Source organism: Mytilus californianus, unplaced genomic scaffold (genome assembly GCF_021869535.1).
Source record: "Mytilus californianus isolate M0D057914Y unplaced genomic scaffold, xbMytCali1.0.p SCAF_4, whole genome shotgun sequence".
Classification (NCBI taxonomy): Eukaryota; Metazoa; Mollusca; class Bivalvia; order Mytilida; family Mytilidae; genus Mytilus; species Mytilus californianus.
The window spans coordinates 21,008,461-21,035,711 of NW_026262690.1; the positions used below are offsets into that span (position 1 = coordinate 21,008,461).

General features: G+C 31.4%; 1 protein-coding gene across 3 annotated transcripts; it reads right to left on the reverse strand.

Annotated features, from left to right (window-relative positions):
- Nucleotides 1-1,543: 1,543 nt before the first annotated feature.
- LOC127737657 (spermatogenesis-associated protein 7 homolog) lies at nucleotides 1,544-25,743 on the reverse strand. 3 transcript variants are annotated; one of them, XM_052248516.1, is made up of 11 exons: nucleotides 25,635-25,743; nucleotides 23,608-23,658; nucleotides 20,150-20,239; nucleotides 19,255-19,302; nucleotides 16,730-16,860; nucleotides 14,283-15,064; nucleotides 13,311-13,352; nucleotides 8,416-8,448; nucleotides 6,312-6,389; nucleotides 5,922-5,979; nucleotides 1,544-4,600 (listed from the first exon to the last, which is right to left on the reverse strand). In XM_052248516.1, exons 1-11 carry the CDS (start codon nucleotides 25,657-25,659, stop codon nucleotides 3,923-3,925), a joined length of 2,016 nt encoding a protein of 671 aa, XP_052104476.1. In that variant the 5' UTR covers nucleotides 25,660-25,743; the 3' UTR covers nucleotides 1,544-3,922. The 3 variants fall into 3 exon arrangements, with proteins under 3 accessions (XP_052104476.1, XP_052104478.1, XP_052104477.1); XM_052248518.1 differs by having other exon boundaries at nucleotides 25,588-25,727; XM_052248517.1 differs by lacking the exon at nucleotides 8,416-8,448.
- Nucleotides 25,744-27,251: the final 1,508 nt, after the last annotated feature.

The following is a 27,251-nucleotide window of genomic DNA, read 5'->3' on the forward strand; positions in this document are numbered from 1 at the left end:
GGTAAGAGATAAAATCATCTTGGAGTCAATGTTTGTCATTAACATGTAATGATGTACACTAGTAGGGCTGGCTTCATCATGATCACACAAGGCAATGAAGAATAAACAGTCATTGACATGTAATAATGTACACTAGTAGGGCTGGTTTCATCAAGATAACACAAGGCAATGAAGAACACACATTGTCATTAATATGTAATAATGTACACTAGTAGGGCTAGCTTCATCATGATCACACAAGGCAATGAAGAACACACATTGTCATTGACATGAAATGATGTACACTAGTAGGGCTGGCTTCATCATGATAACACAAGGCAATGAAGAACACACATTGTCATTCACATGTAATAATGTACACTAGTGAGCTGGCTTCATCATGATCACACAAGGCAATGAAGAACACACATTGTCATTGACATGAAATGATGTACACTAGTAGGGCTGGCTTCATCATGATCACACAAGGCAATGAAGAACACACATTCTCATTGACAAGTAATAATGTACACTAGTGAGCTGGCTTCATCATGATCACACAAGGCAATGAAGAACAAACATTGTCATTGACATGTAATAATGTACACTAGGGAGCTGGCTTCATCATGATCACACAAGGCAATGAAGAATAAACATTGTCATTTACATGTAATAATGTACACTAGGGAGCTGGCTTCATCATGATCACACAAGGCAATGAAGAATAAACATTGTCATTTACATGTTATAATGTACCCTAGTGAACTGACTTCATCATGATAACACAAGATAATGAAGAACAAACATTGTCATTGACATGTAATAATGTACACTAGTAGGGCTGGTTACATCATGATAACACAAGGCAATGAAGAACACACATTGTCATTGACATGTAATGATGTACACTAGTGAGCTGGCTTCATCATGATAACACAAGGCAATGAAGAACACACATTGTCATTGACATGTAATAATGTACACTCGTGAGCTGGCTTCATCATGATAACACAAGGCAATGAAGAACACACATTGTCATTGACATGTTATAATGTATACTAGTGAGCTGGCTTCATCATGATCACACAAGGTAATGAAGAACAAACATTGTCATTCACATTTAATAATGAACCTTGTAGGGCTGGCTTCATCATGATCACACAAGGCAATGAAGAACAAACATTGTCATTAACATGTAATGATGTACATAGAAGGGCTGGCTTCATCATGATCACACAAGGCAATGAAGAACACACATTGTCATTGACATGTTATAATGTATACTAGTGAGCTGACTTCATCATGATAACACAAGGTATTGAAGAACACACATTGTCATTGACATGTAATAATGTACACTAGTAGGGCTGGCTTCATCATGATCACACAAGGCAATGAAGAATAAACATTGTCATTTACATGTAATAATGTACACTAGTAGGGCTGGCTTCATCATGATCACACAAGGCAATGAAGAACAAACATTGTCATTCACATGTAATAATGTACACTTGTGAGCTGGCTTCATCATGATCACACATGTCAATTAAGAACAAACTAATCATATTTTTAAAAATTTAATATTAACTAAACATAAATGTGTATATGAAAAATGTTGCTTTAAGAACAATGATATGAGACAACTACCTCAATGGACGGATAATCCACATGGTTACATTTCATTGCATTTATTAGTTGCAAAAATTGATTTAGTACTATTCTTATTCTGCTTATATCAAGTTGTGCTCTAAAATAAATAAATGGACGGATCTAATTTCTACACAACATCAGTAGCAAAAAGTGACTTCTTAAAGAAGATCCTTTTATCAGGGCTTACTTTTTATTCAGAAGTCTAAAATATTATTCCATACAAGAATGAGTAAGTGGGGAAGAAGACATATCAATCATAATTTGATGTATGGAAATTTTCCTTGAAACTCACATTCCAAATAAATACACATATAATTTATCAAATCTAAAATACATCAACATATTTTTTGTCATAGAAAACAGAAGTTTTTGTCTCTTTGACACATTCCCCATTTCCATTCTCAATTTTACATGACATCAAGTTGTTTTTATGGCATGTAGTTAAATTACAGACAAAGTTTTGCAGTTATTCAACTTTTGCAGTTTTACAGCCAAATGAAAGCAAAAAAAAAAACAAAACAATTTGTTCAGTATTGCATTAGGAATTTAGGACAGAGATAAGTTAATGTATTTACAGCAGGACAAAACATTACTACTGTAACAAATATCTGCCTTCCCAGCTCCACTACAATCTTCGTTATTTTCAAACAATTTATACTATTATACTATTATCTTCATCAGGATGTTGTTGTAACAAGTTTAGATATAACATCACATACCAGTCTCCTAGCAGCACAGGTTGTAACAAATGTATTACTGTAATAATGGGCATAAATTCTACCCAATTTATTACTGGAAATTGGACCTATTCATTTTACTACATAAATAATTATTTTTCATAATAAATGTTGAAATTAAATTAATGTTCTATAATATCATATAAAATTATACCCTCAAACATTAATATATTTATCTTTAAAGCACCTTGTATATTCTCAACTATATGAAAAGCTACATATTTCAAGCAAAAATTAATATTTAGAATTACGTCATTTCATATGATAGATTGATTGATTAATGTTTGCCTTATGTTGCATTGACAGATAGGCTATATAGCGACCAAAGTGTATGTGTATACATGTATCTTGTTATTTTTATTTGAATTTTATAATTTCAAACATTCTTCTTTTATGTTAAGTTAAACTGTTACAATGAAAACCCAATCTTTACAAAATGTGAAATAGTTGAAGAGAAAGTATTTCAGATTTTCATGAGTTATCTGTATTTCCGATGACAAACATTTTACCTGTCATAACATTTTTTCTCTTCAAAAGTTGGGACCTTGTATCTTCATGAGTGAGTCCATTAAAAATATAAAAGCAAAAAATAAAAAGGATATCCTTACCAGTAATTGCACAACAATGATAAAATGTATGAAATGAAACATAAATATCACAGACAAACATATAACCTAACTACATATCTGTTAACCTCTAGTCTGGTATGAAGCTCAAGATCATTAAAAGCCTATACACTTTTACAAATGCAAGCTGACAAATTGATAGGTCTCTAATAATGAAGTTTGTCCCAAGTTTACCTTTGGGATAAAATAAGCTTTCTTGAATAACATAAGCATAAATTCAAAAATCTAAAAAAAAAATAGACTTTTATGATACCCACATTAAGTAGAAAGTTTTACCATCTGGAAGATCTGCAAAACTATCCAAACGAGTACAGAAAGTTAGCTGCACATTTTCAATATAATTATATGCAAACATTCTAGAAATTTTGAAGGCTCTGGGTTGAAAGCTGAAGGAGTATAAAAGAAAGGTACTCTGTCCACCTATCCATCTGTTTGATTGACATTCATCATACTATAAGCCAGATTTGCATTTTTATATCATTTGGTTTATAAAGTAATAGAATACACGATAATCAGCTGCAACATATATTCTAGAAAAAAAAAAAAAAATAATAATATAAAAGAATTTTAGCAAAAAATTTCACATGAACCATACCCTTATATGAGCAAAATGCATATATGAGGCGACAGATTAATGGAGGGATCAAAACATTGTACTAGCCACTACTTCATTGCACTGTGTATAAATACAGATGTGGCATCAATGACAGCATCTTCAAACAATTTTGTAAAATACAAAATTGATCTTATTACATGTACAAAATATGCTGAATATCTAACCCTGTCAAGTACTAGGACTTCAACATAAGTTTAAACCTTAAAGGTTTTAACAAGCATATTATAATAAAACAAAAGCTCCTATATAATATAATAGTTGTTTTAACAATATTGAGCAAAATTTGATGATTAAAAATCCTATTTGTGGTTTGATTAGAAGTCCCCATCACTTTCAAATTCATCTTCACCATACTCTCCTTCATCAGTCTGATCATTTTCTGTACGATTTTGTGATCTTTCTGTTAATGTATCATCATCATGTTGACTTGCTGGTTGTGATCTCTGTTTTGATGATTGTGCTCCTTCCGATTTCTTTCCAGCAGACATTGCCTTTGAGGCATGTGAATAAACTGAAGCATTTCCTGTTGACCTAGCTTTGGAAGCTCTTGAATGCACAGAGGCATTATCATCCTCTTTGGATGAAACTTGTATGACTTTTGCTTGTATTGAAGGTTTTTCATCAACTTTCAGGCTTTCTGATTCATCAGGAGTGACTTCCCCTTCACTCATTTCTTCCTTCCTGGTGATCTTCATCTGGTAATCTTTCAAGGCTTGAGAAGCAGATAAATCCTCATTTTCAGAGTGGATGGTGCTATACATGTCTGCAGATGATGTACTTTTAAACTTGTATGTGTTTTGTGAATCCACAGTTGAATCAAATGTAACATCAGAAACCTTACTATGTTCAAATTTAGCCAGAGTAGGCCTCAATTTAAAAGAAGAGGTGGATACTGTTTCTCCCATACGATTACTTTCTCCAAGATCAGATTCATCATCATCAGCAATTCCAAGGTCATTGCGAACTTTACCCAACATGGATCTCATTCTCCTCTGAAAAAAAGTGAATTATAGAATAACTCCATGTATACAGTGAATAAGTAATACTAATGTTCTTCAAAATGAAAGATAAGATTTAGAACTTTAAATATCAGCATTCATTTCAATGTTAAAATTCAATCACTAACCAGTTGAACTATTCTAGAGATGATGATGGTCATATGATGCTTTTTATAATGTTTTACTTAGAATACAAACAATTAAAGTTAGAAGTTACATATTTGAAAAGTATTCAAATTGACAAAGTAAAGTTCTAAATAACATGATTCAAACAATGTTCAAATTGACTATTGCAGTCACTAATGTGCAGCAATGTCTTTTTATTATGGGTATCCAAATAGACTTTTGTTCTAATACAATGCTTAGTGAAGTTATCATTTAATCATGAAGTGTGGAAAGATTCAATGCTATGATTTTTAAGTTTCATAAAATTTGGATGAGGAAAACTTAAATTAGAGTGCGGAAACGAAAATTTGACGGAACAATGGATGGATGGCCAGACTTACGGAAGGACAGTCAAGGGTAACACTGAATGCCCCTGTTGCCTACGACGGGCACATAAAAAGTGAACCTTTGTTCTAATTCTGAAGGGGATACAACAAGAAATGAAGGCATAAATAATTATGTGATATTTGTAGAAGGCTCACCTCAAAAAGATGGTTCCTGTTTGTTATTCTTTTAATAGAACTCATTTATGGTTTTGATATGAATAATCTGTCTCTCAAATATGAAGAACATCAGACAAGAAATAGATTGTTATCTAGCTGATGACAGACAGACGGATGTGTCTAAAGCATTATATCCTCTATTAGTTATGGCCTTGATATAATTAATATATTACCACAATTCTTCATTAGTACAAATGTAGCTTGCACTTTCTGAAACTGATTGATTAATTGACTGTTATTTGCTTAAAATTCAGTAGCAAATATTTCATGCATATTCAGGACAACATTCCAGAACTGACTCTTCTGATAAAATTGTACCATACCAAAACCATTTTTCAAAATCAGGTCAGTAATATTACCGGTAGCTTCTATAACACTAACTGATAAACCTACTTCACCATCGTATATTCTTTCAACTCATTACTTTCAAATTTATTTCATACACCCAAGTTTTTAAATACATACTTTGAAATATGTCTACTATTTATAACAGATTTTAAAAATATAAAAATTTTAGATTAATTGATTAATCATTGCTTGATGTAGTGTCAGCACAAAGCAGCTATATCATGAGGAGATATCCAAACTAATATTTAAAAAGAAAATTTCTGTGGTGTATGTATTGTATGTAAACTTTGTTTTCCTACCTCATTTAGCTGTCCTTTCTTTTTCCTTATGTGACTTTCAAACACCTGTTTCAGTACCCTACAGTAATAAGAATTAAGAAAATTAATGTTTGAACAAATTATTCAGTATATTTGGTTATCTGTTATTCTGGTTTTTACTCATACATATCTTTATCAAGTCTGAATAATTCTTACCAGTCGTAACTAAATACCTGCAAAGTGTGAAGTAGAAATTGACTGCCACTGATCATAAGCTCTCTGTTTTTTTAAGTGTAATTTTAAATTAGTTTATCTTAATGATGTGAAATTCTAGGTAGCTATTATTTCCTTAGCGACCTATATATATATATATTTTTTCTGTCCCTTTTATATTTATTGTTGCTTAATATCATTTAAATTTTCATATCCCACCTGTTTGTAAAAACTCCTCTAGTTAGAACATCATCTGTAACTTCTTTCATAAACTCCATATATTTTAGTTCTTCTTCCCTGTAAAATAAAGCATCAGTCATGATTAAAGCATTTGCTTTACCAATGGGTTTCCTTTAAAATTGTAAAAAAATATGTGCCAAATAACAGTAACCTCAATTTTACCATAAAATGCATAAAAAAATTCTGAGACTAGTTGTTTCTTTATTTTTTTACAATTTTTTTAATCTGTTTATAAATTAAAACTCGTTTAATGCATCATCAGATTTTTACTTAGTTTCAATCATCTTTTGTTACATGTTCTTACAGAAATTTCCTCTGATTACCAGGAATGTTAAAACATGGGTTTTATAAGTATGCAATATACCAGAGAAAAGATGACTGCAGTGATAATTAATTTGACTGTTTCTACAGTAAAACTCTATGTGAATAAGGATTTATTCATTTGTTGTACTTTTTCAGTGCTGATTACAAACAATTCATTTACATTATTGGTTCAAATTATGTGTAACTTTGAAGGATGAAGTAAGAAAAAATTTCAATCAATCAATCAATGAATTAATAAATCGATCATCAATCAACCATGATTGATTTACCAATCAATCAATCAATCAAATATGATGCCCAAGAAAAAATATGTTTAGTTGATCATATGGCAATGTAAGATAGCCTGATGAATCATTTCATCTCTAAAATTAGATAACTGCAACTTATGGTTTTTGATTTTTTGGTGTTTTAACGCCACTTTTAAGCACCGCTTTTGGGTTATTTCGTGGCGGCCAGTTTTTATTGGTGGAGGAAGCCGGAGTGCCTGGAGAAAACCACCGACCTTCGATAGGAAAACTGACAATCCTAGTCAATTAAGATTGGAGTCGAGTGCACCCGCACGAGCGGGGTTCGAACTCACAACCTCAGTGTTGACTGGCTAGTGATTACAGTAGTAACTACTTAGACCACTCGGCCACCGAGGCCCCTGCAACTTATGGATGAACTATTCTATTGCATCTTGTTGGTTTTGGGCTTGACTTATATGGTATTGTCAAAATCCATATAATGACATCTATGTGTTTATTAGTTTGTTGTTTTTGTTTTGCTATATGGGAATTTCTCTATGATGAGTGCTCACATTCTTTTAATAATATCATGCAATTGACAATCTATATTTATGAATATATCACAAAATGCACACAAAAAACTCTGGTTAAGATGACCACTGATAATGATGATTTAATTTCTGATTTTTATATCTTTTCTAAACTATCAATCAAACAAACCCTAATTCCTAGATGAAATATAATTTTGCTGATGAATTCTAACTTTGCATTAAAAAATTGCTAAATGTGCAAACTGAAGCATTATTTATCACACAACATGATGTGATTAACCACATTCAAGATTCACTCTAATGTGCATTTAAAAGAAATGAAATTTTTTGTTTCATAAAACATTGAAGTTGAGTTATGCCTGGTAAGATTACTTAGCTGTAGCTAAACTTGTAATTTTATGTAAACCAAAAAGAAGAAAGACCTTTGCAATTAAGGAATCTCCATGAAATCCTCTGCATACTTTGGAAAGACCATTTAGTATCTTTTGGTGAAACGTTTACATTTGCATTGGCCATGCAGTAAGTATACCATAAAGTGACCTCAAATTTCATTAATACAGTTTGTTGTGTATTACCAATCCATATTCATATATAGTAAAGATAAAATGATTTGGAATACAAATACTTTCAGAATTTCAGGTGTAAAACATTGTTTACATCCAGTTGTTGCATCATTGATTTACAGGTTCCCCTGATGATATGTAAATTATATGTAAAACTTTCTAATTACTGATAACTGTACTCAATAATTTGTGCTGATAATTGCTTAAATAAAATTTAATGAAATTTAATCACTATCCAGGAACCATTGATTTAAAGTATTCAATAATGAATTATTAAGTTTATATGTTGCTTGTTTACTACAGTACCACTATCTGAAGACACATTTGTCATTGCTTGTAGTGAATCTTGATGTGTTAATAAAATCCTCTTCCATATTTAACAAAGCACATTGTGACACACTGCCAAACCACATCTTACCTTTCTCTTTTTCTTTGATCAATATAGGATTGCCTATCCAACAAAGTTATTACAATTTATAACATTCAGAGTCTTAATGTAATATGTGCTCAGCATACCAGATCCATCTACTGACAGATTAACAAGATTTTTGTTTAATATATGACTACCTACGCAATACTATTATTACAATTTATTATATCCAGAGTATGCCTTACAGTGTGATGTGAATTTATCATAATATAATGTGTGATAAGCTTAAGATCTGTAAGGTAAAACAATTCTGGTATGTTGTATCTAAATTAATACACATGAAACAGAGTAACAAAAGAAAGATACATACATGTAATACTTATTGAGGAGAATCACTAACAATAATTGTAGTTGGTATTGATAACTAATTTGTCTAAAAATGGCTCGAACAGTTAAGAGGCAACGAACATACCAAAATCTCATTGGAAAGGAAAGAATTTAGGGTAAATGCATAAGCGGCAATGAAATACTAGGTGTAATACCACCATTGATTTTCCCCTATTAGTCTTTGTTAAATTTGCACTTTTCAAAAAATTGCGCAGAATTTATCTTTGTTTCAAATAAAGAAATACTTGGCATGAGTAAAGTTTATCCTGTCCAGTACTATAGACAAAATTTCACATAACATTTCATCCCATATAAGAAAATAGCCATCACTGGAAGTTAACCAATCAAATTTGCACCCCTTTTTTTCCTGTGTACAAGCTTTAGTAACCATATAACCTCAAGTTCCCAAAATATTCTATAGAAACACCAAATAAAAAAATAATGGTGCTTTGAAACACCCAATATATATGTTTATGACTCAGAAATTTTTTACTGCAATGAAGTGTAGGATTACCTTCCTACAACTGTCAAATTCAAGGGAATATTTTTTTTCGACCCTTTTTCGTATGCAACCGGATGTGACATACTATGATTTGGTGGTATTACACCTAATAGCGAGTTCAAAAAGTTTTTTTTTCTTTTAGTATATATCAAAAAAGTCTTTGTTCTTTCACAATACCAATGGCTAAAATGTTTTACCAGATTGCAGTTTAGGATATGCACAGTTACTGTTTTAAATGGACAACAGATGCCAAGTGATGACAAAAAAATCATAAAAAAAGTGTGAATGGGCACAATCACTCAAATCAAATCTTATTTATTTGAGTAACTCAATTACAACTACCTGTATAGTTGCATAGATTGATTGATAGTCATTTGCTTTATGTCCAGTGGGAAATATTTTGTGCATGTTAAAAAATTAATAATAAATACAATACATGTAGGTAGGTCCTGCAATAGTGGGTCAAACAGGAACAGACAGGAAATTTGGGTTGACACTGGAAAATGAGGGTATATTGGATAATTACAGAAAGTTAGGCTTGCAACAGGCCACCTACGGAACCCTAAGAGTTGCAAGAGTTCTTAACATAGTTGCATAGAAATCAAAGTGATAGGGATTAGTAAAACTAGATGCATCAAGTCAGACAACTTTTCCTTATCAGAAACTGGAGACTGTCCGTGTGCAATCATCGTTATTGTGTTACCACAATCCAAAACTACATTATACGTCAAAATCAAGTGTATTTTTTCTTAAACCTCAATAAGGCATGAAGCTACACAAACAGTACCAACTTGAACAACTAAGAGGGATTAAGTGGGAGCTTTCTCCATTTACTTTTTCCCCAATCGTCACCTTTCTTTTTCCGTGCCTAATTCTCCATTATAATTGCATGACCAGGTTTTCCAATTCAAATATACAACTTTTCTAGATTCAGGAATTACTAGAATTTCATGTGGAGACCCATGTTTCAGCTACAGCACACAATTATTTTTCACTGAAAGGAATAAAAGTCATCAACACCTAACAAGTTTGACTGGTATCATATTACCGGGTACAAACGAAAAAGATTTTTCAATTTTCTTGAAAGATTTCACTTTTATCTAAAATTTATCAAGAGCTGTTTAAAAAAAAAAATCAGGTGTTATGACTAAATTTGCTCATGTGCAACTTTTAGTCACCATAAGGAAAGCTGTTTCTCCTGAACCATATTGAAATCAATATAAGCTTTGAAATTGCTTTTTCAAAAACCAGATCCCAAATAAATTCAAATGGAACTAACTACTAGTAGTTAATTGAACAACACCTGTTTGGTTTTGGTTGCAAATTTGTAAAAAGATGAACGATTGTAATGTTGGTAATATATGATATATTACATAGAAAATATCATTGTTCCTATGTCGGTAGGTAGGATTTGTGGTAAACATTTATAAAACAAAAACAATGCTAGACACACCAAGAGATTATTTCCACAGTTTGTAATATTTAAGTAAGTAAACTTGATTATCTCCCCTTTAATAAGTGGAACTGGGATTATATTCCTTTATAAACATCCTCAGATAGTGTTATATAACTATGTAAAGTTTCATCAATATCCATATAGCCATGTAGGAGGAGTTGCATGTATGAGAGCATATAGGAAGATTTGTGCTTACATAGAACATGTACACCAAATACTGTTTGCAGTGCCAGTGGGTAAAACAAATAGACCATCAACTATTTTTATAAAATATTTTTAAAGAGTCTACAAAAAGCAAGACAAGAAAGAAGACAGGCAGGACTGAAATCATGTTTAAACTGAAATCTGGGAGTGTACCTTAATCTGCGTTACCATTAGTGTGCTCATAAGCTAAGTTCCTAAAAACCAAAACATTCCATGGAGAAATTGTAAATACAAAATAGTCATCAATAAATTAAAAGAGAAAAGTTAAACATTTGTATGACATTTTATTAATACATGCAATAAATAGATTAGGCTACATAAATAACAAAAACAATATTTGGAAGGAAAACATAGGAAGGAAACAATATTACATAAGAAACACATAAAAGGTAAACAGGTAAAAACCAATATCTTATTTTACTTTAGTGTGTATTCTCTTAATAAATAATAAGGAAGAATAAAATTTTCCCATAGCAAATAATACTGTCTGTACAAGCAATTTTATTGATATAAATGCTTGTATATTACATTGTTTTTAACATTTTTAAATTATTATTTTCCATAAAATTTTGTATAATTTTACAGTAATTGTGCAGTATGGGATTTTTTTACTTCCCTGACATTAAACTCCAATCAACACTAGCAAACAGAGTCCCAATAATAATTCCTCAAAACAAATAAATGACTGTATCATTTCACAAAGGCAATTTTTCAAAATGAAATTTATTTACGCTCAGGAAAAAAAATCTACAAACTCAACATTTCCTATCTGTTATTATTCAATTTTGTTTATTTCTTACCAGGACGTGGAAGGAGGTGGTGGGGGTATTATATATATATATAATCAAAAAGAATTAAAACAGTTGCAATTTATTTAATTTCTATGCTAGTCTGTTGACTTTTATGACAGATTTAACAATTTTAACCAGGCTTCTCACTCCGTGAGTTCTGGGTACTCATCAAAAACATTGACAAACAAGGGTCTGCAAGCATTCTTAGAGGCAAAAATCAGCTCAATAAAAATTACAGAACAATAAATCAACAACTAACCAACTTGATCATGCTTTCACTTACGCCAACTTAAGACGTGGACTTTTAGATATGTCAAAATGTCTGAAATATACACAGTGTTTCTTTAATTACAGCATATAAAAATCATTTATATCAGATCACATTTTGCTTCTCTTAGCTTGGTGGCCACTGATGATAATAATAGTACATAAATGTGGAAAATTGTGAGCAATCTAGTCAAGTAATGCAATTTTACTTGAAATTTACTTAATTTTACAATTAATTGTGTTTTGTCACTGAACTAGCCTGTGAAATATGTGAAAATTTGAAAAAAAAATGTCAACAAATGCTAATTTGTTAAATATGATTAACAAACTTTTTAAAAAATTTGTTGAAGCACCATTTACAAGAATCCACTGTTAACTTTAAATGCTACAGATCTACTGCTAAATCAGAACTTACATGCAAATTTTAGTGAGTTTTAATAGCACTTAACTACTAACCACTAACCAGACAAAGGGAACTAATTCTTTCTCTACTAAACCGTTTATCTTTAATATTCCGCGAGTACATTGTGCTTCAATAGATTTTCTTAGAAAAAAAAGACATTTTTGTTTTTGTTTTTATTAGAGTCCAGAAGCAAGGGAAGACTACTTGGGAGCATTCTAGAATACAATGTAACTATAGTAACAGCCCCTTTGAGTCCAGGTTCAAATGCTGTAATATAAGGTTGACTGTTCATCATGCAAATCTAAAATAAAATGTAACTTTGTATATCAAAATTTGTTTAAGTCCTTGTAATCAACTGAAAGCTAAATTTTAAAGCCCTTTTCTGATTCTTTACTACTGCAAAAGAAACTAAAGAACATGCATGAATTTAATGTTAAATTAATTTTCAACATGGAATGTTTCAGTAGTTGTAAGAAAAAATTTCTAGATTTTTAGATTCTAAAGCTAAAGATATTCTACTCTAAAAAATCAAAAAGCTAAGCTCTTATTTTGTCAGATGCAAAAAAGGTATATATGTAAAAATCAATGAGAAATAAAGATATGTGTAGTAGACTTCCACCAAACCGAAGGGAAATTAGAATGTGCATAGACATAGAAAGATTACCTGCTGTTAACAGTTTAAAAAAAATTAAAAGTGGATATTTTATTTTGAATCCAAATTATTTTAAGCTTTATTCTTTACATTTTAATATGTTGGAGACATAAATAAATGCAAGATTGAAAAATTTGACATTGAAATTATAAAAATTCATATTTAACAACTTTTTATTATTTTTCTTTCACTTTTAATTCAAAAAAATGAAAACATAATAAGACTCTGTTTACAGCAGTTTACAATAATTAGTTAACAGGTTGACAACACAATGTCCTTACTCTTTATGTAGTCGCTGACTGCCAGATGTGTTTCCAAAACCCCTGTAATATAAATTACATTCATTTATTCATTTGATCAATTATTCATCAAATCTTTTTTTCAATATAATTTCTAAAATTTGTTATTCATTTACATATTCCCTTAATATCATTCTATTTACCACTTTGAAAAATATTGTAATTGTCAAATGTCTTTGACAATGTTTATAGTATTAACCCCAACTTCGAACAGGATTTCAGAACATACATACACTCTTTTCATATGATGAAGACATAATCTTTCAATCAGTTTAATTGAGGTCTAGAGCTGGCATGTCAGTAACTGCTAGTAGTCCTTTGTTTATTTATGTTGATCATTGTCATTTTGCTTGGTTTCTTCTGTTACCTATTCTAAAATTGGACTCTGACTTCTTTTGAACTGAGTTGTACTGTGCGTATTGCTGTGTGTTTGTTCATTTCACCTTGGCTAGAGGTATAGGGGGAGGGTTGAAATATCACCAAACATGTTTAACCCTGCCACATTTTTGCATCTGTCCCAAGTCAGGAGCCTCTGGCCTTTGTAAGTCTTGTATGTTTTTTTAAATTTTGGCTCATTTATATGTTTCGGAGTTTAGTGTGACGTCCATTTTCGCTGAACAAGTATACATTATTGTTTAGGGGCCAGCTGAAGCACGCCAACAAGTGCGGGAATTTTCTTGCTGTGTTGAAGACCTATTGGTGGCCTTGGGCTGTTTTCTGTTCTTTGGTCGGGTTATTGTCTCTTTGACACATTCCATGTTTCCATTCTCAATTTTATACTCTATGAATATATGTTAGTAGTTAAAACAATTTGTTATTGATATCTCTGAATTTTTCAACATTTTATTTTCAAATGCTTTCCCTATGGTTATAGATTTTGCATATTGTTGAAGAAAAATGTATCATATTCTTATATACCATTAAATTTTTGTGAAAACGGGTAACTTGACTAACCTTGTACTTGATTTGCCTAGTGTTGACATATCCCTTGTCTGGTCAAAGTCAGTGCTATGCATCATTTCATCCTCCTGGATACGGCCCATTGAAGACCTTAATGTTCCACTCTTTTCTCTAACTGTATTTCTATACTGTTGCTCCTGGAGCCAGTTCATGTGGTCTTTGTCCAAAGAAATGTCTAATTTAGGAACTAATTCTTCCTTATCCTTGAATCTTGAGAAATCACGACTCTGGAGACTTTCAAACATTAATGTGTCAGTCATAGAAGCATCAACTCTCTGTGGAGATTTAGCACTTTGTCTAGGCCTTGGTTTTGGTGCTGGGGTTTCCTTTTTCTTTGTTTCATGATCTTCTTCTTCCTGTTTCTTTCCCGACCTCTTCTGAGGAGGAGGAGTGTAATATTTGTATTCACTTAACCTTGATGATCTATTTTTAGTTTTTAATGTCCTCGGTGTAAATGGCTTTTCCTCTGTAAATGCATGTGATCTCTTTTCAATTAAATCTCCATCATACGTTTTATCTTTTCGAGCTGATGTTGGTGCTGTAACAGCCCTCACTGCTGTCATAATATTTCTAGTTTTCATCCATTTAGAATTTGCAGACATTGCCCTTGGTTGTTGTGTTACATTTGTATGAGCATAATCTTCATATTGTCTTTCTGTTGGTTCGGTCACTGAACCATGGGTGGCATTTACACTGGTACTACTTTTAGGCTTCAATGTAGTTCTCATTATAGTCTGAACAAGTCTTTCCTCTTCATCATCAGGATCATATTCTCCCTTAAGAAAAATACAAATTGTAAGTTGTCAATATTCACATTGTGGAAAAAATACATGTTAAATATAAACAAGGGCACATATCTACCAAAAAAGGTTATCTTTGTGAACAAGGACAATGAAAATTGTCTGATATTCTGTTGGAATAAAGATTATTTATACTGCTGAAAAACAAAGGCTGTATTTGTATTGCAAAAGGTCAAGGGATATAAAAAAGCCATGCCTTGCCATAACTTCATTGTTTTGTGTCCATTCTAAGTTGATTTTTTTCCAGTTGATAAAAAGACCCTAACAAATCTAGAGGCTCCAAGAGTCAGACTCTTTCATCTGGGACCATGAGGAATATAAAGACCAAGCTTATTTTTTCCATTTACATTTTTACATACCTATTTTACTTTTTAATATAATCCCAAACAGAATATGTGTCAATAGACTATATTTACATGTTTAGTGAACTGAGAAATCGGGGTCAAAATCCTAATTTGGCATTTACTTTAAAAGTTAACCTCATAATGAAGATGTGTACCAAGTTCAAGTTAATGTGACCACAATTTCAAGGTTAACTACCTTCACCAAAAATCTTAATCTCCATTGGGACTGAAGAATGGACGGACATACGGACTGGAAAAATACCCACCCACCCATATACTATCTGAGACTGGTCATTAAAATGCAAAGAATGAATATAAATAATTCCTATGAGGAGTTGATTTAATGATTTTGGTCATGTTTTAGCTTTGTATAAATCTTGTCATGTTGTTTATTTTTGCTGTTTACAATTCTCTTTGTCTACTAATTATACAAGATCATAGCTAAAAAATAAAATTCAGTCATGTAAGAGAAAGTAATCTGTTAATAGTCAAAGTTCAAAGGTACCAAGTCCTTATAGAACACAACATTATGTAAAAATCTAGTAAGGATCATTAAGCATACTTGAGTTATCTTTGTACAGACATCCGACAGTGATATAATATATTGTCTTAGACCAGAGTATAATTTGTGACATAAGCAACCGAAAGCAAAATCCCTGAAGCATGAATTAGGAAACAGGGTCTCATATGCTGCTTGAAACTAAAGTGTAGGGGTGCTATCTTAACCACTTACCCAAGTGTCTTATGTATGTATCAATATAAACACACTTAACCAAAAAGCTTAAACTTTCAACAATGTAAAAAGTCCATAATGAATGACAAAAGGGGAAAAACATTATAGTCTGCTTTGAAATAATATCCTAGATGCTAATGCAACAAGCAGTAGCATACACATATGAAAATCCTCATTCATGCATTCAAACAATGTAAAGTTCCAAAAGCATTGATACATGGCTAATGGAGTCAACCATCAAATTCTGCTAGAAACAGAAATGTGTGAATACATCAAAAAGACTGTCATAACATTTTTTTTTTAACAAACTTCTATGAAAACTATATATTTCAACAAGGGGAAAATTTCATAGTCAATGAATGTCTCATATACTGCATGCAGTTGTGATGCATGAAAGCTACTGTATAACAATGATGATCTTTTATAAAAATGTATTCTGAAATGGGCATACCGGTAATCAGAGAAGTTAACAGTAGGTGATGTAAATGACAGAGCAACAATTGAAATAAAAACACTGTTTTGCTTTAGAACAACAGGCAGAGGCAAGAGAAATGAAAAACATACCCATTGATTTTCATCATCATAATCATCCTGATCATAATACTGCATCTGTGAATGAGTTCTCGAAGGAATTGTTCTAGAAGGGGGACGAGTTCCAGTTTTCTTTACATAATCTCTTGTTTGTCTATCACGTACTGAAACAGAGTTGAATAAAAAAAAACAATATATTGGTCTAAAAACACATACAAATAAAACTTTTTAGATTTTTGTCTTATCAGTTTTCACATGTTTTTTATTCTTAAATGTGAACATTCTGACAACAGATTCTTATACCAATCATTTTTTTTACTCCTAATCTATATTTCATATATAAATGAGGTTTGAGAAAGTCATAATGACCTTGAAGTTCATTGAAAACAAACAATTAATTCAACTAATTTAAATACCAAAATATTACAATGTTAGGTTAAGTATAAATTTAATGAATTGACACTTTAAACCTATATATCAAATTATTGCATTCTAAATCAACTTATCTAAAAACATATGTTATCCAGAAAAGTTCAACCTTCTTAACCTACTTGTCCTTTAAACTTATGTAATTATTGAAACTTATGAACAGAAAATCTAATTTCAAAGCTAAAAGGGCTGAACTATTTGTCAAAATGACTGCATTTAATGAAAATTATGGCTGTGATAAACTACAGAATACATCTAAATATGATTACTGGTTATAGCGTACTGAAGAAATAGCTTTGATAGAATGAATGCTGCATGGAATCATCCCTTCACTAAGATGTTTAGTTGTAGGTCATTATAAATTCACTTAACATTATATATAACTGTAGCTCATTCAGTATCTTGGACCTAAACAAGGACATATAACTTTATCAAAGTCCATGTGCCAACTGTAGATCATAGTGACCAATTTTGGTTGGAAGCTATTATACCCCTTAAACAAGTACATGGAACAGGTTATTGGCCCACCTAGACTTACCAGGTACATGTAAATGTAAAACTTAACTAGAGACACTGCAACATGAGATAGGTTTGAGTGACCTTAGTCTTGAAGGAAGCTGATACACCAGCTCCTCTAGATGCATCTTTTAAATTATTTTTAGGTCACTTTGTATCAGAGAACTGAAATTGAATGCAAAACTTATCCAAAGTCACTGAAACATGAAATGTAGATCAAAGTGACCTGATTTGGATGTAAGTCTGTTAAATTCAAATGGATGCATAACTTATACCCAGTTATGTGATTTTAGGTTGTTAAGCATCCAAGATCTGAACTAAGATGTAAAGGTCAGTCACTCAAGCATGATGTGTTTTAATTTATAAGCCTAATTTTGATGGATGGGTTTTCATTGGCCTAGATGCATTCTTATACCAAGTTAAATGTTAGTAGTTAACTTTTCATCTAAATAAACTGTTAACACATAGATATGTCTCGCCTATTTGTTATTTTGATAATGCAAATGTTGAAATTAAAATAGCAATACTTTAACATGTAAGTTATGCAAATATTCAAAGTCAATGAACCATGACTGAAGGTACAGGGCTAAACAATCTCCATGGAAATGAGATGTGCCAATGCTAATACAACTGCAAACCAAATACCATTGACTTTTCATAAGTCATTCCCTTTAAACAAACCTAAACACAAACATTAACTTGTAAACTATGTAAAAGTTTCAAAGTCAATGAACCATAATTAGGGGGTGGGGTTATATAATCTCCATGGAAATGAAGCTTGCAAATGCCAATACATTTGCATACCGAATATCATTGACTTAACATTAGTGGTTCATCTTAAACTGACCTAATCACAAACTAATACATGTAAACTAAAGCAAAAGTTTCAGTCAATAGACCATGACTGAGGGGTAAGGACCAAATATTCTCCATGGAAATGAGATGTGCTAATACTTATACAACTGCATACCAATTATCATTGACCTACCACTAACAGTTCCCCTTAAACTAACCTTATCACAAACTAATACATGTAAACTAAGCAAAGTTTCAAAGTCAATAGACCTTAACTGAGGAGGCGGGGCCAAATAATCTCCATGGTAATGAGATGTGCCAATGCTAATACAACTGCATACCAAATATCATTGACCTAACACTAGTGGTTCACCATGAACTAGACCTAATCACAAACTAATACATTGTTGACGCCGCCGCCACTGCCGTCACCAATGCCGGAAACAGCATACCTATGTCTCGCTTTTTGACTCTGTCAAGGCGAGACAAAAAACTGATTTTTTACATGAAATAGAATACCATGAAATATTGAACATGACCTAAATCTTATAATAAATGGTTAGTCCAACAAAGGACTGAGACCTGGCTGTAGATGTCTAAAGTATGCAATTAGTCCCCCTCAACATTGTTAGAACAAAATTAATATATTGACTATATAATTTTGACTAACAGTAATATTTTTTCAACAAAGACAAATCTTTTATCTTAATATTATAATTCCAATTTCTCATAATTTCAATTCTTACCAAAACCTACTCATTGAAAATGAATACAATAAAGAATTGTTTTAAACTTTAGTGTACAAAGAAATAACTTACTCTTTTGGCTAGTTTTGAGAGCCTTTGGTGGTTTGTTATCGATGGCAGCTGTTGAAAGAAAACCATACATTTTATAAGTACAGGCTTAAACATTTAAAATTAAATAATTTGTTGTCCTGGTGCAAAAATTATTATTTCTCAATACCCTAAAATCTGTATAGATTCTTTTGCTAACTTTTTTTTATACAAACTGTCAAATAGCACATACATTTTTTGTTTCTGTTTTTTTGTGCTTCTAAGTAAGATTTCTAGTGATTTTTGAAATAATTCTTGTAAATACTTGTTTTTGTGTTTAGCTCTTTCTAACAAACAGCCAATTTCAATTTTATCAATTTTCCAACTTTTTTTATCTTGTTTTTTTAAAGGAAGATCCAAATTTTACATATTTCAAAACATTCATATTTTTTCTGTTCTTTTTCTACGAACTTGCTGTTATGTGAGGGTATTCAAAAAAATATTTAAAGGTGTGGCAGCAACTCTCAGTGTGTTGAATTGCATTTTTCCTCAGTTCCTTTGGATTATAACGATTTTTTCATAAACAATTCTTTTACATCGTCTCATGAACATTTACTGACAGTCCCATCTTTTTAAAAATTGTGAAAAAGTTTTTTTTAATTAAATTCTATCTATACTATTACCCAAGTATATTTCATCCTTTAAAAAATACATTTGAATGGTACAGATAAAAATTAAAAACATGCCAGATGAGCAATAGCAATAGCAAAAAAAAATGTATTTTGATAATACAGGGTTGCTCTCTCATTGCTATATACCCTGAATCTCATTTAATTCATATTTTTCCTTGCCAGGGGACTATATCCTATACACTGTATCATTGTTTGGATATTTCTGACACATATATTTGTTTTTTTCCTCATCTATAATCAGCACTTACACTTAGCACCAACAACTTTTCTGTAGTGATTATTCATATGATCCAGTACCAGATATTGTGTTGTTATCTTACTCGATGTAGGAGCTAGAGCTGAAATAGAAAATATTGTTGTTATCTTATTAAGCGGAAGCTAGAGCTTTAATAGAAAATATTGTTGTTATCAGACATAATCTTCCTTGATGTAGGAGATAGAGCTGAAATTAAAAATATCAGAGTTATCTTATTGAGCAGGAGTCTATCGCTGAAATAGAAATTATTGTAGTTTTCTTATTGAGTAGGAGCTAGAGATAAAAAAGAAATATAATGGCGTTATCTTATTGAGTAGGAGCTAGAGCTGAAATAGAAAATATGGTAGTCATCTTATTGAATAGGAGCTAGAACTAAAATAGAAAATACTGTTGTTATCTTATTGAGCAGGAGACAGAGCTAAAATAGTAAATATGGTAGTTATCTTATTGAGTAGAAGCTAGAGCTGAAATAGAAATATACAGGAGTTGTCTTACTTGATGTAGTAGAATGAGCTGAAATAGAAAACATTGTAATTATCTACTCCATTTAGGATATTATATTTAATTTTAAAGCTATTTTCATAAATTTGTCTTTGATCTTCTGTATGATAATTTTTCATCTCAAGCTACTCGAGTGATATGGGTTTTTCCCCAACTTATTAGACCTAAATATAAATCTGTATAAAAAGATTAAATTTGTAACCATAATTTTCTTCACTCAGTTTTAGAGCTATTACTTCCACATTTTGTTTAGTTTTGAATATGAATTAATGATTGAACTTATTTGATCCCACAGATAAATAAAAGATTTTTTATAAAGCTAGAACTGTGAGTCAATTCACAAAAGGATACCCCTATCCTGCAAATTGTATTATCTCCCCTTTAACATGTTAGACTGCATTATATACCCTTATGTACATCCTCAGGTAGAAGATATCAAAGGGATATTCAAACTCATAATTTGAAGAAAAATGGAAAACGCCACAGCAAAAAAAAAAAAAAAAAAAAGACAAAAAACAGTCTACAAAACATAACATAGATAACTAAAGTAAAATTATAAAGTTTCATCAATATACATCTAGTCGTGTAGCTGGAGTTGCACTTTCAAAGCACATAAGCCAGACAGACGGACAGGGCTATTCCTGTAAATCCCCCTAAAAAAAACCAAAACAAACCAACTTTCTTTGCAGGGGAATAATAATTCTATGTAATGGATCAACATTCTTCAAATGGTTAATCAATAAAAAAAAAGTATCTACTATTTCAACAAATGAAATTTCCTTAGACACAATCAAAACCATGCATGTGTTAACCAGCTTTTCTGAAATTTTCAGTTCTTTTTAAATCTTATTATGAATTGTTTTATAAACTATCAGATGTTTTAACCAAAGCTGCTCTGGTGAAACTAAGGGTTAATCTAAGGTAGTCACTTCCTTACATTTCAATATTTATCACCAATTGCTTTAAATTCAAATGGCTGGTTGTAAGAAAAATAATTTCAATGATTTATTTGTTGTAGGCCTCTGGAAAAGACATGATGTGATAACAGTAGCAATGATGTAAGTTTAAAGTAAATATAAAAGAAAGTTTGTTCTTGTAATTTAAAACCAACAAAATAATAATACCATTGTTCTTCAAGACATCTTACCTTTATGTGCTGAAAATGTAGAACATAAAAATTTTCTTTCAGTTTAACTTTAAATGAATTCATCAATACTTATCAAATTCAATAGAATGGCATTTTAAAGCGACATCGTAATAAAAGAACAGAGTTCCAATGTCCCCTGCGTTGCACATATTTTATCTATCCAAGGAACAAGGCAAATGCAATGTGATTTTTCCAAGAATTGTACACAAGAGAGTGCTAACAATACAATTTTCCATATTATCAATATTTCCAAGGGGCATAACTCTTTTAAAAATATTTGATCAGCAGTGATTTTCGAATTAGTCTGAGACATTGCTGATATAAACCTATGATATAAGTTTCAGAAAATTCTGGCAAGAATTGTACACATGAGAGCGCTAACAATGCAATTTTCCATATAATTAATATTTCCAAGGGGCTTAACCCTTTTAAAAATAATTGATTGGCACTGATTTTCAAACTCTTCAAAGACATTGCTGATATAAACCTATGATATAAGTTTCAGAAAATTCTGGCAAGAATTGTACACATGAGAGCTCTAACAAGACCAGACGTCCGTCTGTCCGGTATTTCTATGTCCCCTGCAACATGTTGCGCAGGGGACAAAAAGATCAAATTATGACAGCTATGAAATTTCAAAACTGAGCAAACTACATACATGTATATATCTAAAAGATAAACCGTCTTATTACAAAAGCTTCCCGTCAGAGAGTCGAAATCTTTATTTTGCATAATCATCTGATGCATACATGTAACATTAAATAATGTCCCCCATGAAATATTGTCCGTCCGAAAAATTTCATATAGAATATTTGTCCACGGACACTTTCATAATGAAATACTGTCCTTGCCGATGAAATTTTGTCACCTCCTTCTGGACAATATTACACAATAAAATACTGTCCATGACAATATTTCACTGTGAAATTCTGTCCATGACAATATTTCACTGTGAAATACTGTCCACGAAAATATTTCTTAATCTAATTATGTCTTCCCTGAGGATTCCTCTGCCAAGAAATTGCGAGCGTTTCTGGTTTTTAAAAAAAATATTTTTCATGAAATTTACTGTGTATAACCATAAATTGCTTCATAAATTAATGAAGCAGGTATATTTGTTATTATCAATCAAATAAAACATTTTAAAAATATCCAAAATATTAAATGTCTATAACCCCCTTTTCTTGAGACAAAATTTCATAACAATCCATCTATGAAATATTGTCACAATATACACAAAATGTAACTTTGGATAACCTCCCTTCAACAAGACAAAATTTCATACTATTCATCTATGAATATTGTCTGTATATGGACAAAATTTCATATGGAAATTGGTCCTTCTCTGGACAATATTTCATGATACAAAGCCATGAATTATTGTCTTGGGGGACAATATTTCATAGGACCATATTTTGCTTTACATACATACCTACATATGTACATGCAATTTTTCAAATTGTGTTTTCAGTTTATTTCTTTATATTGGTTGTTTGTACACCTTCTTTTGACAATTATTTAACTTTAAACAGGGATTATGTTTAAAACATCTTTCCAGTTGAAAAACCCAATCAAACAAACAACATTTTTGGCTAGATGAATATTCTTTTTTTGCACCTTCAGTAACAATTTATCTACCGGTAATTCTTTAAAATAGAATAAGATCATTTAAAATGACAGTAATTCAAAGTAAAATGGTTGCCCCATAACTAGTAATCAGTCGGCTGAAATAGTTGATTTAGAAAGGGGGTAAAAATGTGCAGTTATTACAAGTAAAAACAAATTATTGTACTTCAACTTACCACTGCTCCTTAATCCTAACTGTCCTTTCATAGTCTGCATGTTTCCACCACCTGTAAATAGAAAAAAACAAAACAAATCTAATAGACATTTAACGTTACAAAAACAAAAGTGAAAATAAGATGCACACAGTCATTTAATCCATAATTACTTTAATAACATACCTAATTAATGTCATTTTGTTTCAGTTTTTAAAGCAATTTTAGTAATTTGTTGGCTGAAATAGTTGTTTTAGACAGGGCATAAAAATGTGCAGTTAGTACAAGTACATTTTTGTAAATACAAATAATTTTAATAATTTAGAATACAAAATCTTCAACTTAATTTCTGTTTTCTGTCTTTTGCATATGCACTGTAAAATTTATTTCTGGAACAAGTTCCCACTATTAATGTGTCTGACTACACCAAATAGCAGTCTGATTAAAAGCTCTAAATCTTTTTGCCTGTACTTTCAAGATGTGTGCATATTGCACCAGTGGCAGATCCAGAAATTATGATAAGGGGGGGCCCACTGACTTCCTAAGAGGGGGCCCGCTCCAGTCATGCTTCAGTGATTCCCTATATAATCAACCAAATTTTTCCCACAAAAGGGGGGGCCCGGGCCCCCTGAAAAACCCTCTAAATCCGCCGCTGTGCAACTCAGTTTTTTGAAGATTTCTTGTTATTGTCAGAGTTTGAGCTTGGAGCTTTAAATTGCACAAGTTGATTAAATATTTTTCATATCTTCTGTTTGTTTACACAAATAAATGAATCACTTAGACTAAGCGCTTATTCAACTAACAATATCATTTTAAAAAATAGGAATAAACAAATAAGTGACAAGAACCATCAAGAAGCAACAAAAAAAGTCAAAGAAAGAGTTGACAAAAAACAATTTTAAGTCAAGAAATATTATCTATCAATTATTTTAAATCAATAAATATAGAAACCTGCATTATAGTAATGATTTAGAAACTCTTCTAAGACTGCAAAGATACTAATTTCATCACATAATCACCTACATGTATCTAAATTAATCCAAATAATTATGACGTCTTGAAAGGCTATTTCACTTTTTTGCTGTATCACCTATGTGTAGTAGGAAGGCATCACAGCAAAAAAAAAATAAAACAGCCTTTCAAGTAATCATCATTATTTGGACTACTATCTAAATTTTCCACTTGTCACCTCAACACTTTTTGTCGTAAATTAGTGAGACTGTGCACCTGACATTATTAATGGTAAAATATAATACATGTTCATCATGACATGATCTTTCAACTGGTGATTTTTCCCTGAAATACTTGATGTCACAAAGCAAATACATATTTGTGTCACAATGTTCCATGACATGTTTCCCCCCAAATGACCGCAGGTCAACTGTAGCAGTTCATGCATAAAATCTAAATTGGAAACTTGTTTTTTGTTGGCCTTGAATATAGCTGCAGAACCTTAGCTCTTACGTTCATTATATTTTTTGACAATTTGCTGACACATAGTAGCTCTATGGTTTGCAAATTGTCAAAAATTTATTAAGGACCATAAGAGCAACATACACCTTATCGCTAATCCCGCTTGACCCGAGAATCAGTCCTGCTCGAACTTTTGACGTCTTACAACAATCACTTTTCCATTGTGGCGTCAGATATTTTCTATTATGACGTCAAAATTTTACGGGAACTTGTGTGATGTCCAGTAATGGCGGACAAATAGCGATAAGGTGTATTGTATGGTTCCTTAGCTAGCCTTGAATTAGACTAATTTGTCTCAGTCTTCAGCAGAGTAAAAAATCACGAACATATACTTCATCATTCATCACAATAAGTAACAAATGATGTCATAATTCTTTAACCCAGTCACAGATGCTAAATAATGAAATCTATTTTGGTTGTAAATGAGTATTTTATCAATATCATGTTTAAACATGCATTAGTTTGCATATAACTTAAGCATAACACAGACCAAGCAGTTGATATAGTGTGTCTCTCAAAAATAAAACCTACTTTGACAATTTCACATTTGAAAATATCTAAAATAGACGATAGTTAACCTGCTGTAGTTTTCTGTACACCCATTGTTTAAAAAATGTCAAAATAAGGTCGCCATTTCAATTTTGTAACCAATGTATACGATCTGTATCTCTCTTGACAATTCTTTAATTTAAACGAAAATTTTGAGACACGTCGAAAGCCTTTTGAATGACTGTTTCGTTGTTTTTCGACAATATTTGTACGAAGGGAAGCTACTCTTGCCGGAAATCGACATCAAAGCGAGACTCGCACATGTCAGTCTTTTTAGATTCGCCATCATGGGGTTCGCAAATATCTGGAATGCTCATCCCAAAAAGTTCGGCGCTGGCTCACGTTATTGGTACTTTTTTTTTTAAACGTAACAAGTGTTTAAATGAGAGAACACTTCTTTAATAAAATTGATAGACAACGATCAATTTGGAGACCAATAACTCGAATAAATCTTTGCCAATTTCTTTCAATTCAATCTTTATTTTATTGGGCATTTTGATATCAGACAAAGCCTATTAACCATTTCTCCTATATCAAGTTTCTCCATACAGAAAAGCCATCATAGACCGTTTGTTTTTCCATAATATATTTAAACAAATTGAAGGGGCATACTCGTCTTCCATGAATTTGATGAAATAACACGAGAGATTTAATAATTTCGAGGATAATACTTTTACTATACAATCATGGGTCAGTAGGACCATAGAAGAAGCTCAACACTGACCTCAAAGGTGCTGTGTGTGGGTCGTAATGGCTTTCACACTAACCAAACAAACAAATACTTTACTAAACAGTTATGGTTTATTATAACCTTTCGTCAAATATGGCCATGTAACATGTTTAAGTTTAACCCACAAATGTTACCCTCGATTGTAGAAAAACCTGTGCACCCACAGGCACTTGTTTATATCCATGGGAAGGTCAACTATACATATATATATTAGAAGGTGACTAACATATGTCATGACTGTCACTGCTTCAGACCCTATAATTTTTTTCAAGTTTTTGTTACTGTTAATGTAAAATATTTCATACCTTATTTGAATCATTTCAATAATTTTTTTCCTTAAGACTACACATATTTAAATCCCCCTCCGTGTTCCTCTTAGTACTAATCTTGATATTATTCAGTAAACCGTCTAAACGTGGTTTAAACTTGACCTACCAGCTTCTTGCTGTATTCAATAGAATTTGTCATGAAATGTGGTGCTATTATTTTATGAAAAAGTGCCATTTCAGATCCAAGGGTGCTGTTTGAAGATCCTGGGAAAACACTGCTTTAAAATATCTTCACACTACAGTACACATTTGATCTGACAACTAACAAGATGTTTGAAAAAACTCATTATTTTAATTTTGATTTTGCTACATTTCATAAAAATGCATTAATTCCTAAATTAAATTTACCGAAGAAGGTGTTGAGATTAAGGACAGCACCATTTAAACCTCTTTTTGTATTTTCTGTACATGTACTCAATTGACAGTAAAACAGAAATAAAGCTTTTGCATTTACCTTGAGTTTTAAGTGATACAGTTCAAACATTATACTAGCACATTTTTGCAACAAAAGTTAAATTTATATTTATCAATGTAAAGATTAAATTTTTATTAGTATGACAGCATTTCTTAAATTGATGTATATTTTT

Bases quoted from the DNA above. Each gene is read 5' to 3' on its own strand.
- LOC127737657 (XM_052248516.1), bottom strand. From the start codon at position 25,659: ATGGGTGTACAGAAAACTACAGCAG. The intron at 20,240-23,607 runs GTAAGTTGAAGT...TTTCTATTTCAG, and splicing joins GTTAGGATTAAGGAGCAGTG to CTCTAGCTCCTACATCGAGT. The intron at 13,353-14,282 runs GTTAGTCAAGTT...TTTATATTACAG, and splicing joins CTAGGCAAATCAAGTACAAG to GGGTTTTGGAAACACATCTG.